This window comes from Chaetura pelagica, unplaced genomic scaffold (genome assembly GCF_000747805.2).
Source record: "Chaetura pelagica isolate M959 unplaced genomic scaffold, ChaPel_1.0 scaffold199, whole genome shotgun sequence".
Lineage (NCBI taxonomy): Eukaryota > Metazoa > Chordata > Aves > Apodiformes > Apodidae > Chaetura > Chaetura pelagica.
This window is the reverse complement of record NW_009970714.1, coordinates 135116-149931: the sequence shown is the minus strand read 5'-3', so window position 1 is coordinate 149931 and position 14816 is coordinate 135116. Positions and strand designations below refer to the sequence as shown.

The 14816-nt window shown below is 49.3% G+C and overlaps 1 protein-coding gene across 1 annotated transcript in view; it reads right to left on the bottom strand.

Moving 5' to 3' along the window:
* Window positions 1-13517, bottom strand: part of LOC104396188 (cryptochrome DASH-like) — a 49855-nt gene extending 36338 nt beyond the window's left edge. Inside the window, exons 1-2 of the mRNA XM_010006005.1 lie at window positions 13439-13517; window positions 12608-12687 (exon numbers count right to left, since the gene is read on the bottom strand). Of these exons, the coding sequence (XP_010004307.1) occupies window positions 12608-12687; window positions 13439-13517 (159 nt within the window). The remainder of the gene's footprint in view (window positions 1-12607; window positions 12688-13438) is intronic.
* Window positions 13518-14816: the final 1299 nt, after the last annotated feature.

The window sequence follows — 14816 nt, the reverse complement described above, 5'->3', positions numbered from 1 at the left end:
GGGGGGCGGGGGGGGGGCGGGCGGTCCCCGCGCCGTCTGGGAAGCTGCATTCCCACCGGGACGGATCCGAGTGCTGTGAGGGGCAGGCACGGCAGCCAAGCGCGTCTCTCGCCGGCCCCAGCACGGCTTGCAGGGCGATTCCTCCTCGGCTGCTGCTTTTATCCTTCCTCTTCAATTCCTGTCTTGTCATCCAGTGCTTTTTTGGAAGTTGACCGGCTCCTGGTTCGGTGCAGGGGGGCCGAAAACTGCAGGGATTGGGAGGCTTGGGATTTGAGCTGGAGTTGAACTGATGGCAGGGATTTCCAGGGTCAAGCTCGTTCACTTCTTTGGTGAGTGTCAGTGGTTTGGGGGGATTTTTGTTTCGTGGGTTTATCTCCAGTCCAGTGCCCGGTGTGGTTTGAGGTGTCTCCGTGCAGGATTTGTGCCTGGAGCAGAGCTCTTGGAAGCAGTTCCTCAGGTGTGTGGGAGATGGCTGCATTTGGGAACCTGCCCGTGACCACCTGTGTCTTGTGATACCCGTGTGGGATGGTCTGGTTCCCAGAACTGTTAAATTGACGTTAGTTGTAACCAGGGGTTCAGGGTTTTCCTGGTTCCTCCAGATGAGGGGCATCACCTCCACAGCTGGGCACAGCCTTTGCCTTAGGAAGGTTTTGCAGCTTGTAAAAGCTCCTCTGTTGGAGGCAGGACGCGAGGCTGGATGGGCTGCCAGCCTGGTGGGATGTGGATTTAAAGGCTCTTTTATACCTTCCCTTCTCTAAACAAGTTTTGGTGCTGCAATTTTTTTTCCACGGGTCTTAAATCTCCACCAGCAACCCACAACTCTGCCCTGCCAGTGTGTGCTGGGGACAGATGCATTCCTTTTTTTGGAGGCCGTGGGGGAGATGTGTTCATGCAAAAAGGGATATAGTCTGGATTTTCATCCAGGATGGAGATGCTGCATGGCGAAGGGCCGGCGATTTCGGCAGCTGGAGGAGCACAGTCTTCTCTCCATCCCTTCTGCAGTGTTTCTGTGGCTGGATGATGCCTTGTGGCACTGGTGTGCAGCTGGGGCTTGATGTGTTCCCTGAACGTTCCCGTTGGGAAGATGCCGGGGAGGCTCACACAGCGTGTCTGGTTTCAGCAGCGGGATGGAGCGTGCTGCAGCAGCACGGAAAGTGATGTGTTTCCAGCTCTTGCTCTCCCCAGCTGGCCACAGGGGCCAATGTGAAAAGCTGGCAGGATTCTTCTCTGCTGGTTGACCTGGCCCTGCTGTCGGAGACGTGCTAGAGGGAAGTGAGTCAGGGTTTGCTGTTAGAAGGGATATCTTTTATTAGACTGCCCGGGGAACGCAGGCTGGCTCTGGCCTGTACAAGCCTGTCTGCACCTAGAAGCAGCAAATCTCAGAGCTGAGAGTTAGGAGGAAGTGATTGCTCTGGTCTTACCTCGGCTCTTCTAACTGAGGTGATGATCTGAAAGAAAAAGGGGAGGGGGGAGGAAGAGAAAAAGAGATACACAGCTACAGTTCAGCCTGTTCACCTTGGTCTTGCTAGACATGTTTTTCTCTCTACAACTCTGTGCACTCTTTTAGACCCTGAGATGCAGCACAGGAGAGGGACACACACACAGAGTTGGAGGTGGCCGAGCCCTTTGCAGCCTGGCTCCCAGGAAGGGGAGCTGCAGGTGAGGGGGCCAGTGCTCACTGATACCTGACAGCAGCAGGAGGCTGCTGTGCTTGGGCACTTTCCCTGCTCTGCAGGTAGCACAGGCTGAGCACAGTGTGCACAGAAATGTGCAGAATGTCAGCTGTGCACTGGGGAGATGGAAAATGCATTATGGAGCCACAAGAAGGGGAATGTGGAATTCCACTTTTGATTTTCTTCAGATGCTTTGCAGAAAAAAGCTCTAAATAGCCTGCTGATCCTGAACCTGGTGGGTTCACCCTCAATCCCCAGGATTTTATTAGTTTTCCTATTCTTAAATACCCACTGGGTGAAGTGGGTAACTAGGCATTTTCAGTGAGTCCCTCCAGGCAGCAGCACCCTGTCTCCACATGCAGCCATGCACACTGGGTCAGGACTGTCTTTCCTCCTGGCACCTTTTCTGCCTTTGCTGAATGCCATGTGGGATGCAGGGGTGGTGAATGTCATCTTGCTTGTGCCCTAAACAAGCTGTCTCTGCAGGCTTGCCCTGCACCCTGTGTGGCATGAGCCTTTGTCTGATGTGGTGAAGACTGTGGCGAGCATCAGACAGGCAGGACGAGTGGTTTTCTGTCTCTGAAGGCACAGGTGAGCATGCGTGAGCATGGATATATGGAGCATTTTTTTGTTTGTTTGTTTTCTGTCTTTCCCTGCAGTTCTGATCTGATCTGGCCAAGTAATCTCCCCATTAGTCACTGAAATGGCACCGGTGTCCAACCGAATCAGTCTGTCCTAGCTCACCTCTAATGATGCAAGAAAGGAAAAGCAAAGATCTCCTTTAAAACAGATGCACTTTGAAACCACTGGGAAGCTCTTCCCTGCAGAAAACTGATTACAGGGGAAGGGAGAGCAAGAGAAGAAGGTTGCAGCGAGGCCACTGGGGGGTTTTGGGGCTGCAGGCTGGAAGTATGTGGTTCCCTGCTTTGTTTCAGTGCTGGGGCTGTTGCTCCAGGAGCTTTCTTTGGAGCCACGGGCCTTGGGGCCAAGCTGAGCCCAAGGTAGTGGAAGATGCATCAGCATGGACCCCGGTGTGGACCCAAACCAGCTCACAGGATGTTGCAGTGGTTGTGGTGGGAAGGTCTGGAGAGCTGGGGCTCAGCCCTGAGGCTGCTCACAGCTTTTTCTTCTGCTTCCCCATCTCTGTGACCTGGGTTTGGGACTTGCTGTTGAATGTCATGGTGCCAGCCTCTGTTCCCAGAGTGCTTGGGACATCTGTGAAGGCCACCCAGAGTGTTTGCCTGGACTTCTCATAGAATAATGCCAGGTTGGAAGGAACCTCAAGGATCATCTGGTCCAACCTCTCCAGGCAACTACTATAGTTGATATGAGACGGCTCAGCACCTTGTCAAACTGAGACTTAAAACTGCCCAATGGGGGGAACCTACCACTTCCCTTGGGAGACTATTCCACAGTTTGACTGTCCTCATGGTGAAAAATTTACCTCTTGTGTCCAACTGGAATCTCTTCAGGAGCAACTTGTGCCCATGTCCCCTTCTCTTTTCCACGTGACTCCTTGTAAATAGGGAATCTCCATCTTCTTGGGAGCTACCCTTGGGAGTACTGGAACATGGAAATGAAGTCTCCTCTAAGACACTTTTGTGGCTTTTTAGAAGTGAAAGGTATACCTGTTGTCCCCCAAGGCAAGGAGATTCAGCTTCCAAATAATTTCCCAAACACTTTTTTCTACTCTGGAAGATCCTAGTATAAATGTTAGTGGAGACCAATTTATTGGGAATCCCAAGTAGTCTGAATCCTGTCCTGCTCACCTGAGTTAAGCTCAGGTTGGCCACTGTTTTATGCAGAAATGTTTTGTCAATTCCATGAAAGCTCCCTTGATTTTATACTCTCCCCTCTGCAAGATGATCTGGGGCAGCCCCAGGAGGACAAGCCACAACAGCAATGAAACTCAGGGTGGAGCTGAGCCAGGGTTTGGCTCAGCACAGAGGAAGGTGAACAGGACAAAGTCCATCTGACAATCCATGCTGTGTGCCAGGCCTGGGCCAGATCCTGAAAGGAGCCAGCCAAGCTCCTGCGTGGGCTGCTGTGTAAATAGGTATGTGCAGGCCAGGTCCTTGGAGAGGGTGGGACTCTGGGCTGAGTGTTCAGGTGGGGATTAAACATCAAGTTGCTTGAAAAAATATCCCGAGGTGGGCGGATTAGAGGAGCTCTGCAAACCTGCTATGGCCAGGAGCTTGCATGCTAAATAAAAAAGTAATCTGATAGCCAGATGGTTCAGAGGGAAAAAGACTCCCATACAATTGGAAAATAATTTGTGGGATAAGAAGTCTTTGTGAAGGAGGTATAAAGGTTTAAAATCCAACACTGCTGGAGGATGGAACAGGCTGCCTGGGGAGGTGATGGAGGCACCATCCCTGGAGATGCTCAAAAAAGAGGGAGACATGGTGTTCCGTAAGATGGTTTAGTGGTTGTAGGGTGGATGGTTGGACTTGATGGTCTTGGAGGTCTTTTCCAACCCTGACAATTCTATGATTCTATGGTGTTTGTGGCCTCTGCAATGCTTGGGGTGCTCCTGCACTACTGGGGCTGCCCTGAAGCGATTGCCTTAATCTTGTCCACATGAAGGTGTTTCTTGGAGAGTGCCTTCCAAGTGCCCACAAATCCAATGGACTATTGAAGATTTTTGCACATAACAGTTGTAGGCCCAAGCATCACGTGCAAAAACAAACCTTGCATTGTGCTACAAGTTGTGGTGCTGCTGGTCTTGATGGAGAGGTTTGGAAGAGGACGATGCAGGTCTTGATTATTTTAAAGGTCTTTTTCAACCAAAATGATTCTATGATTCTAAGACTACAAGGTATTTGTTGAGATCTGCCCTTGTACACTAAATCCATTGTGATGAGGGCAGTGGGTTATTTGGATGGCTTTGTGTTTTTGTGCTATCACCTCTTTGGGTTTTTGTGCTTGAGCAGAGATCAGATTATCATGGTCTAGTTGTAAACTGGAAATAGCACAGTGCCCTCCATGGTAAGAGCCTAAAAAAAATACCTATTGGGGATTTAATCGCTTCATAGTGCTCTGTTTGCACCTTTTGCTCTACAAGGTGGCACCAGTGATGCCCTATCCCGAGGCATGAGGGCCCTGCAGAAGGGTGATGGGTGGTGAGTGTGTGTGTCAATAATGGCAAAAGCACATCTCTGATCTGGGTTAAAGTGTTGGGACATCTACTGAGAGGGGCAACCTAAGTGCTAAGGAAAGCCTGGCTGGGGCAAATGGCATGGGGAGAAAGTGTAGGGTGAGGCCTGCTAGAGCTGCTGTGAGGGTCACCTGAAGGAAAGGTGTGTGTGCATGTACAGAAACCCTGTTTTAAATACCCTCTTCCATACAGTCTCTCACCTCTTCCTCTCTGCCACTACCTGGGGAGTGCCCCTGGGGGGGACTGTCCCCTTTTTTGCATGCTGGCTCAGTGCATTGTCATCAAAAAGGGCAGCTGACAGTGTTACCTGTAGCTGGGTGATGCTGGTGGCTGGGTAACTGAGCTTGGTATCTGTAGCAGGAATTATGTGGTTGTGGTGGAAGGGGGTGTGCAGGCTGGGATGGTGGGGCAGGCCAGTCCAGGGGTGTGTAAACGATTAATAACCAGTACCTGGAAATCAGAAATCAGAGATTTGTGCTTCTGTAGAGGTTGTTCAACACACTGTAGTGCGGAGCTGTGGAGCAGGGCTTGTTTTGCTGCACTGATGAAGCATCCTTCTGTACAGTTACCAGGCTGGGCCAAGCTCCTGCACAGCTTTCCTTGCTGATGCAAGGTGCTGTCACTGCAGCCTCGATGCCTTCTGTTTGCCTTTCAGCACAGAAAGAAAGCCCTGATCCCTCTGCTGCAATCCTGCTGGCTTCCTGCTTGGAGTGTGGCTTTTGGGAAACCTGAGCACCCAGTTAATAAACTGGTGGAATGTGTTTGCTGCTCTTTGGTCTTAGTCCCTCAGCGCCGGTGCTAACAGAGTAGCAAGAGTCATTAGAGAAATATGCAAGATATTTCAGTTATTTCTCTTTGGATGATGCTGGTGGCAAGTAGAAAAGATAAACAGAGGCTGTATTGAGCTGTGCTCAACTTATTGCATCATTGGTTTTATGGAAAGGTTCAAGGTCCAGCTCTGAACATTGTTGCTGCCTGGGATGAACCCAGCACAGGGTGCATCCGAGCTGTGCTGTGTTTTGCCAGGGGGAAAAGGGTAGCGAAAGGTGCTGGGTTAGTGCACCTCGCTCTGTTTTCCTTCTGAACAGTGGCCACAGGGTGATGACTGCAGTGCCTGGGAAGACCCATAGTGGGGTAAGTCCTGCCATGCTTCTTTCTTTGGTTTTCACTGGACTGACATGGTCTCTTGAGCATGAAGGATTTAGGAACTATGCCTGCTCTTGCCTACTTTTCTTTGGGGTGGGGATTCTTGGTGGGGCTCTGCATGATGCTGTCCCCAAGGCACTGCAGTGTTGGAGATGTGCATGATGTTACCTTGCTGGTGACTCAAGGGAAAAGAGAGAAAATGTTTGATCTTCACAATATTTCAACAACTTTACCTGCAGCATTCCTGGTGTGAATAACACCTGGTGCATGGCTGGTCAGCTTCAGGATGGGGCTTTAAGGGGTGAGGATGTGTTTTCTGATTGCAGTTATAAGAGATGAGGCCAGAAGATCAGCACAAAAGATGCTGGAGATTGTAACTGCCTTCATCTCTGGAGGGAGAGCTGGGGACGAGCTAGTTCTGGTCTTGGTCAATGTCTATGAAATCCTGTGCAGGAGAAAATCCCTTTCAGGAAGCCAGGTAAGCTGTCCCAGGGAGGTGGTGTGGCACACTGCTTGCAGCCGGGACCACCAGGGTCCCTGAGCTGTTGGGGACTTGCATGAGATGAAGCAAGACCTCCAGCACCCAGTGTATCGTTACATGGGAAGCTGATTGGCATTGGCAGAGAGGCAGCTTGGTGTCTCACATCTGTGGAAGCTTCTTGGGCAGTGGTGGCTGTGTGTTTGCTGTGGGAGTCACCAAGAGGTGATGAAGGCAGGAGGTGGTTGTGCAAGAACATCAGATATGTTGGAAAGGGTCTCCTCTTGCTGCAGGAGGAGGCTTCCACCTCCCCAGCCTGTCTTGGGCTGGATTTGCAGAACCTCAACCCTCAGTTTTGATGGGTAGGTGCTGTGGAGGGGTATGGTTGGAGGGTCTGATGCTACATTACTGAACATCCCTGCCCTTGTGAGAATGTTCTGGAGTGTCACCAAGGTCTTTGAGTGGTGCCCCTGCAGTAGTCTCCCTCACCCAGAGAGGGTGGCATGGAAATTCTATATATTCCATACTTTGAAGGCCTGCTTTTCCCTGTGCAGTGCTTGGATAAGTTGCACGTACATTTGTTGCACAGGTCTTGAGTTGGCACCAACATAGCAGTGTTTTTCTTCAACCCAGGTTGGCATCCTCCTGGTTCTGAGCTTGCAGGCCTGGAGGAATGAGGAGAGTAAGGAATTTGGTCAGGGTCTGATGAAAGCTCAGGCGTGTCTTTCATGCAGCTGTGTGCATCTATACATGGAATCCTGGGTGCATGTGCTGTGCAGCCCCCACAGACCCCAGGGGTCTGGTGGGTGAAGAAGCATCCTGCAGTTCTTACTACAAGCCTGTTTGTTCCAACATGGACTTTGGGGCTGGCAGGCACCAGGTTTCCTATTTGCTGCTGCTTGTGGGAGGAGCGTGGGTGAGGGACTTGCCCTCTCACTAATCCCCCACATGGGCAGCTCTGCCCTCTGAGAGCAGGGCTGGCAGGTGGGGTGCTGAGAAACACCCCTGACACGCAGGGATCAGGGCCACGAGGGGGTCCCTGGCTGCTCAATGCCTTGCTAAATTCTGTAGGACATGCTTCGTGGTGTGTCTTACAAAACCTCCTGCGAGGTGAGCTTGCTGTGGGGCTCTATTTTGGGGCTGTCTCTGACGTAATCTGTCAAGAAACGGTTGCTCTTTGACTTACTGCTGCAAGTCTGGTTGGGGATGGATGACCAGTTGCTTACCTAGCATTACCAAAGCAACGAGTTGTTGCTTTCCATGACTCATGAAAATGCACTGTAGGCTCTCTTAAGAATGGCTGAGATCATTTTTTTGGCTGGGTTTGGGCATCTGGTTTCCTTAGCAAATAGCAGTGGGGGTGAAGGGAGGGGGATTTCCAAACTCGTTTCTTTGTATGTGTGATCTGGATTTTTGAGCTTGCCTAATAAAATACTTACTTCATTTGAGGGAAAAAAAAAAAAAAAAAGAGACCTGTAACTTCCACATCTGTTTAGTTTTTGTAGGATGTCTCACTTAGTTGTGCTTTGCTGCAAGAAGAGCAAAGCTACTCATAACATTGCAGAGCTGCATGCTGTATTTTTCCTCTTAAATAAGCAAGCATAGCAACATCATGGGTGGTATTTTTCTTTTAAAGCAAATCTTTCTGGGGGAGGAGGTTGTTGTTGTTGTTGTTGACAGTGTGTGGTCAAATAGAGAACTCTGATTCCACAGTGATGCAGCAAAGTATTAGCAAGAAGTGTGTTTTAGTGTTTGGGATCCTTGGTTCACTCTCCAGTTTTGTCTGCTCAGCCTAAAGGCAGAAGCACATCCCTGAGAACCAAGTGCTGCAAGGTGAGTGTTGACCAGAGGAGGATCAGAGTGATGATACCTGTGTGCTAAATTCAGATAATGGGAGGTCACCAAATGTGTTGCCACCTCTGCAACCAAGTTGCAGCAGCATCTCACCCAGGTCTAGCAAGCCTTCCCAGGCACCTGAGAGTGGGCAGAGAGGAAAGTGGGGACATCCTGGGTGGCCAGAAGGTAATTGTTTGGATCGGGACATACATGGAGTGGTGGACTGAATGTGCCAGTGCTTTGCAGGTGGTGGAAGGAGTGAGGGTTAAGGCTCGTTAAACTCTGTATGCAGCAATGTTAGCAGAGTTCAGGGATTTAATAGATGTGGCCCGACCTCTTGTGCTGTGCAGGTTCTCTGCCAGTGCTTGGTGTGTGTATGGGAACACGTTGGGGCTGCCAGGGGCAGCAGCTCTGCCCTGGGAACAGCAAGAACCCAGCAGTGTAATGGCCCGGCTGTTGGCCAGGGGTGAGCGGGAACAATGTGACTGAGCAGGTTTGTGCTCACTTCCTTGTAATCTCAAAGCTGAGATAATGCAGAAACCCAGGAACGTTTCCCAGCTTCCTTTCTCTGTCCCCCTGTGTGTCCTGCCAGGCAGGAACAGCCCAACAGGCTTCCTGTCACCTCTGCCTGCACGGCTGGTGACAAGCAGGTCCATGCTGGAGGAGCAGCACAGCTGAGCTCAAGGTGGGGGGATGGATGCTGCTACCCCTTGGGCTTGGCTCTGGGCTTGCTGCCTGTGTCCCCAGCACCCAAAGCTGCTCTGTGTGCTGCTGTTTATCACGTCCTTCCTGGTCTCTGAATTTCCCTGCATCCTCTTCTCTTCTTCTTGATGCTTGTGGACGTTTGAATGGAGGGCCAAACTTTCTCTTCACTGCAGCCCATGTGCCTGCAGGCTGAAGCAGTGCCCCAGGGCTAGGCAGCAGCATGGGATGAGCTCTGTCAGAGCCAACAAGGGCTTTTTCAGAAGGTCAGGTCCATATTTACAGACAAGTTGTGTCCACAAAATATTTCTGCTGGGCAAGACCCACCAGCAGCCGTAATTCTGGTAGTTCAGGTGAGCAGATGATGCCAACAGATCAGCTGGGATAGCTGACCTTCAGGGTTTGATGCTGGATAAAATAAGGGGAAGCAAAATTTGGAAAAAAGCTGTTCTGCTATACTATTATTATTTTTAAGCTACTGTGCCTTTGTATTGTCCCCCAATGCATAGTGTTCTTCTGGCTAGGTGGGCCAGCATCGGGGTTCCTCCAAAGGGACTGCCTAGTTTCTAAGCAGGTGTTGCTATGAAAGCTGTGTTTTCTCATCTGTAACTTAACTAAGTCATTCCCTGCCCAGTCTAAGCTTTATAGTGGGTAGTATTGGGGGAAAAGAATCCTGGGCCACATTCTTTCCTCCAAAAAAAATGAATAATTAAGTTTAAAATACTAATTTTATTTTTTTTTTCTATTTCTTTTTGTTTGAGCATTTCAGGCTTCATGACTTGCACGTCTTTCTTCAGCTTCTGACATCCACAAGTACTTCTTTGTAACAAAAAAAAAAACAAAAAGAAAAAAAGGAAGTGGATTCTGATGTAATCATGTGACTCCAGGAACTTGGTGCTTATGAAAAACTCTGCATCCTATGGGAACTGGCAGTGCTCGTGCCCATCCCGTGGTCCAGCAGCTGAACTAGAAAATGAAGCACAACCTTCTACTCCCTTTCCAGTGTTGCTTCCTCATTCCTTGGTGTCTGTCTTGTTGAAAGAGATCTAGATAGTGTGGCTTTGGGGTTTTCTAAGGTGTGTGGGGTTTTTCTGTAATTTATATGGTAAAAGGTGTTTTTTCCTTAGATGGTGAAATTTGCAGATCTGGAATACTGAGGCTCTCAGTTGCTCTTTGGATGGAGTGTGAGGATGGTCTCTTGTAGAAACCTTGCATGTTGGTGCATGCTTTGCTTGAACACACTATGGAGATGCTGGAGTAATGCAGCTGCTGGATGTTTTTCTTGTATTTTGAAGCTAAGAGAGGGCCTTGCTGCTGCTAGTGGAGTGGATCAGTGCCTGTGGAAATTGCAGTGGAAGCCTGCAGTGCTTAAGGAGAGTTAGAAGAAAGATGAGGACAGACTTTTTAGTAGGGCCTGCTGCAACAGGACAAGGGGTAGTGGTTTTAAACTACAAGAGGGGAGATTCAGCCTGGATATAAGGAGAAATATTTCTATCATGAGAGTGGTGAAGCACTGAGAGGTGGTAGTTGCCTTATCCCTGGAAACATTCAAGGTCAGGTTGGACAGGGCTCTGGGCAACCTGATCTAGTTGAAGATGTCCCTGCTCACTGCAGGGGGGCTGGACTATTGGAACTTTAAAGGTCCCTTCCAACCCAAATTACACTATTTTCTTCTGCACTATCTAAGCTGTGTTGGATTCTCTTCTCCCCAGCCTCTTTGTGTCCTTGTATTTCCCCTACTGAGGTGGCTGGGGTTGGGTTTTTTTGAGCTGGTTTCTGACAACCTGGCACAAGAGGCTTGACCTGTCTTGCTGATGGAGAGATGATTGCTGTCTGTTCTCTTGACAACCTGCTTTCTGCAAAAGTAAACTTGAGTGCCTCTCCATGTTGGACAGGCTCAGGCTTGAGTGTTCAGAGAAGCATTCATACTCATAGACTCATAGAATGGTTTGGGTTGGAAGAGACCTTAAATATTACCTATTTTTAACCCTATTGCTATGGGCAGGGACACCTTCCAGTAGACCAAGTTGCTCAAAGCTCCATCCAGCCTGGTAACTAATAATACAGAAATGAGGTTCTTGTGCTGCTTGGGGCTGTTGGGACAGGAACTGGGGGACTTGCTCAGGTTCCTTGGAGCTCACGGAAGGCAAATGCAATTTCTCCTGTGTGTAACTCTCCTTGGGTAAGTCCTGTTAGCATGAGTGAAATAACAGTCAGAAAATGAAATATCTTCAGCAGGCAAAGCTCTCCCAACATAACCAGGCAAGCAAAGCCAGCATGTTTCTTTACAACGTATTTATCCTGTGACTAAGCACAAAAGTTAAGAGATGGAAAAGGTCCTATTAGATCATTTTGTCCACCTCCCTGCTGGCATGAAATTTTTATCCCTGGTGTGTATTTATTAATAGGCTGTTGGGCAGACAGGAGTCATTTACTCTGGATAGTATGGAAGAGTAGCAGCTGGCCTGTGAAGGTGAGGGACTCTACACGTGTGTGACTCACCTTGCATATGCACGAGTTGCTTACAGCAATAGGAGTTTGTAACCAAAGGGCCAGAAATTCTAGTTTGGACATTCTATGTGTGCTTGGAGTCTTCCCATTGACTTGCTGGGACTCAGTTTGTGCAGGCGTCAGCTTGTCTTTTTTTAGCGTTCTAGGAACAAGCTAATTTTACTTGATGTTTCTGATGGAGTAGGTGGTTTGAAAACTACTAATAATAGGGAGGGAAAAAAAAAAAAAGTAGAAGCCTTTTGGTAAGGAGAGGTCAGCCAGCTAGACATCTGCACAGCTGGCCTGGGCTCTGTTGGCCATAATCTATGACAGTGTTTGTTGTGTGAAGGCTCCCGGAGGAGATGTCAGAAAGGTGCAGGTGGAAATGCTATTGCTATGACGAAGAGATCAGTGCTGGAGTTTCAGGCCAGAGCTTGGGACCATCAACACTGCTTCGTTTATTACTCCTCAGTAACCATAGCACAGCCTCGTGCACGTGTACTTTTCGTTTTTTACCTCCCACTCCCTGATTTCACTTACAGCTCAGAGCACTTTGCACCTCCCAGGCTGAAATTGCTGAGTAGTGTGTATAAAGGGACAGAGTCTCTCATGAACTAATTCAGGAGAGAACTAGAACATGTGCTTAACACAGGTAAGGGATGGGAGTAGCAATTCCATATCTAGGCATGTGCCCAACTGCCTTCTCATGTTGAGACTATGTTGGCTTTTGCATTTAGGACCACTCTGCTGGCTCCAGAGTTGTCTCCTGGACAACAACCAGTGTGAGATCAAGATTTAGGATTAGATTCCAGGGCTGTTCTGTCATGCAGGTGAGCAACCAAGCCTGCTCTGCCACCAGTGAGATGTTTTTGCTGGTGGTGGCACTGAAGGTGAGCAACCAAGCCTGCTCTGCCACCAGTTTTTGCTGGTGGTGGCACTGTGTTGGGCCTCTGGGGCTGTACTATGGTCTGATGATCTGTTTCCTGATGCTACAGTGCATTTTGTGCAGTTTTCTGGAGGTGTTACCAGACATCTCTTGGTTATGTGATTGCTCTGGTGCATCAGGAGAAGGGTCTGTCCCCTAGGTCTCTGGAGGATAGGGGCTGGGTGTTTCATGGTACTGACCATGTCCCTGGCACCAATGGTCTTTCTCTTGGCATGTTCTGTGGAAGTGACAGAATTGCAGATGACATTTTCCAGGAAAACTTCCAACACTTGTAAACGAGCTCAGAGATGGGCTTCATCTCCCTTCCCTCGACCAGATATCTAGGGAGGAGGGAGCTGGAGTAGGGCACAGTGCATTCAGGGAGCAAATCTGTCTTGTTCTTTCCTTTAGAGAAAACTTAGTTGAAAGATGTAAAAAGCAATTGCAAATGCTGTCTGGACACGGCCTCTCCTCATCAATTAGTGGTATTAAACGCTCAACAGGGAGGATAAATTAGAAAACTGAAATATTTCCATCGTGACAGCCTTCTGGTTTCCAATGAAATGCAGCTGAAGAACTGGAAAGGCTTCTGTATTTTGTTTTGATATGCAGGCATATGTTTCTTTCCATCCTGGAAATTAATTCTGTCTGTCTGTAATGGGGCCGTGGGAATCGATACTGAGTTAAACTGAATTTCTCTAGAGCTTTCTTCTAAAAGTAGTTGACTGTTTCCCCACTGTGCCTAATAAGTGACCTGGTTTTGGAGCAGCTGAGCAACTGGTCTTCCAGTTCAGAGGGGGTATATGGCTGCCTTGACAGTTCAGGGTTGGTCCATGATCTCTGGAGGGTGATGGACTTCTCTTTTCTGAAGGTTTTCTGGTCAGACTTCCTCCGAGACGCTGGGGAGAGCCCACAGCCCACTTTCCATTGCACAGCACCAGGCTGGATGACCTAGGAAAGGAAATTACTCATCACTCTGCCTCCCTTGCAGGCTGCTCTTGGCCTTGGGGAGCTGTCATGCTCAGCCTTACATTCTGCAAAGCCCGAAGCTGGATTTAAGAGACAGTATCTGCTTTTTTCCTCAGTTTCCTCATCTTTTCTTTCCTCCATTGCACCTGAGGAATGAAGAAGAGCCAGTGCAGCAGCTGTGTCCTGCCTGGCACTGGGTGAGCAGGTCACCATTACATGATGGCTGCAGGTGGCACAGGTTGGACAACCTGGTCTAGTAGAAGGTGACCCTGCCCATGGCAGGGGGATGGAACTAGATGATCTTTAAGGTCCCTTCCTACCCAAACCACTCTATGATTCTACAATAACTTGAGGTTGCTTCTCCTTCTCTGGGAGGAGCTGCCTCTTGTGTGCTGCAACAAGCAGCAGCTGGTGTGTGGGCTCTGCAGAGCTGCAGCCATGTCAATATTGGATGGCACAAGGTTGGCAGGAGAGGCAGGACAGACCCAGGAGGCTCTGAGGGCTTGAAGCTTATATCAGTACATGTGCTCTACAGGCCTGTTAGGTTGTGTGATCCTGCAGCTGTGTGCTGCCAGTCTGGTTCCTGCACTGGTGATGGCTCATTTCTTGCTGTGTTTAGTCATCCACAAAGGCAAGTGTACTTGAGTCCATGTGATACTACAAGTCAAAAGGACAAGTAGAACAAGACCTCTGTGAAAGCTGACCCACGTGTTTCTGTTTCATAACCCTACCACTACCCCACTGATGGCATGCACAAGCCAGCAGCTCGTGCAGGCAGCAGTGCCCTGGGGCTATGCAGAAACATGGTCCTTCTGCCCAAAAACACAAGGCATCTTTTAATCTTCACTTGCCACCAAGTGCTACCTGAGCTTGGTTTCCTCCTCCTGGTCTAATCTCGATCCAGAACTGCATGGCAGAAGTGATATGAGCAAGAAAAAGACCTTGTAAGTTCTGCAGTGCCTCTTTTTCAGGGGGCTGATCCTCAGGTCCTGGTCTCCCCACGTGCTGTGGAGCTCACGCTTCCTTTGCAGGGAAAGACAGTGCTGAGGGAGCAGAAGGTGGTCAATTAGTCCTCAGCCCTTGGCTTTGCAGTCAATTGGAAAGCCATGTGATGATCAATCAAATCTAGACGGGCTGCAGGGGTGAGGCTGTGGCTCATTAAAGAGGAAGCTGTGGGTGGGATGGCTGCGAGAGGCACTATTGATCTCAGCCAGTTGAGGGTAAGTGGGAGTACAATAAAGGCTGGTAGGACATCTGGTAGGAGATACAGGTGTTATCCTGAAAGCTGTCAGCAGGACGTTGCAAGTGAAATGAAGTGGGCCAGCTGGAAAGCGGGATGAGCGTGGAAGATGGCACAGAAGCCCTCATGCTGCCATCAGACCTTGCTGCCCACTGAAGGGATGGGATGGACCTCCCTCCTTCCCAGTTCAAAGCTTGGTC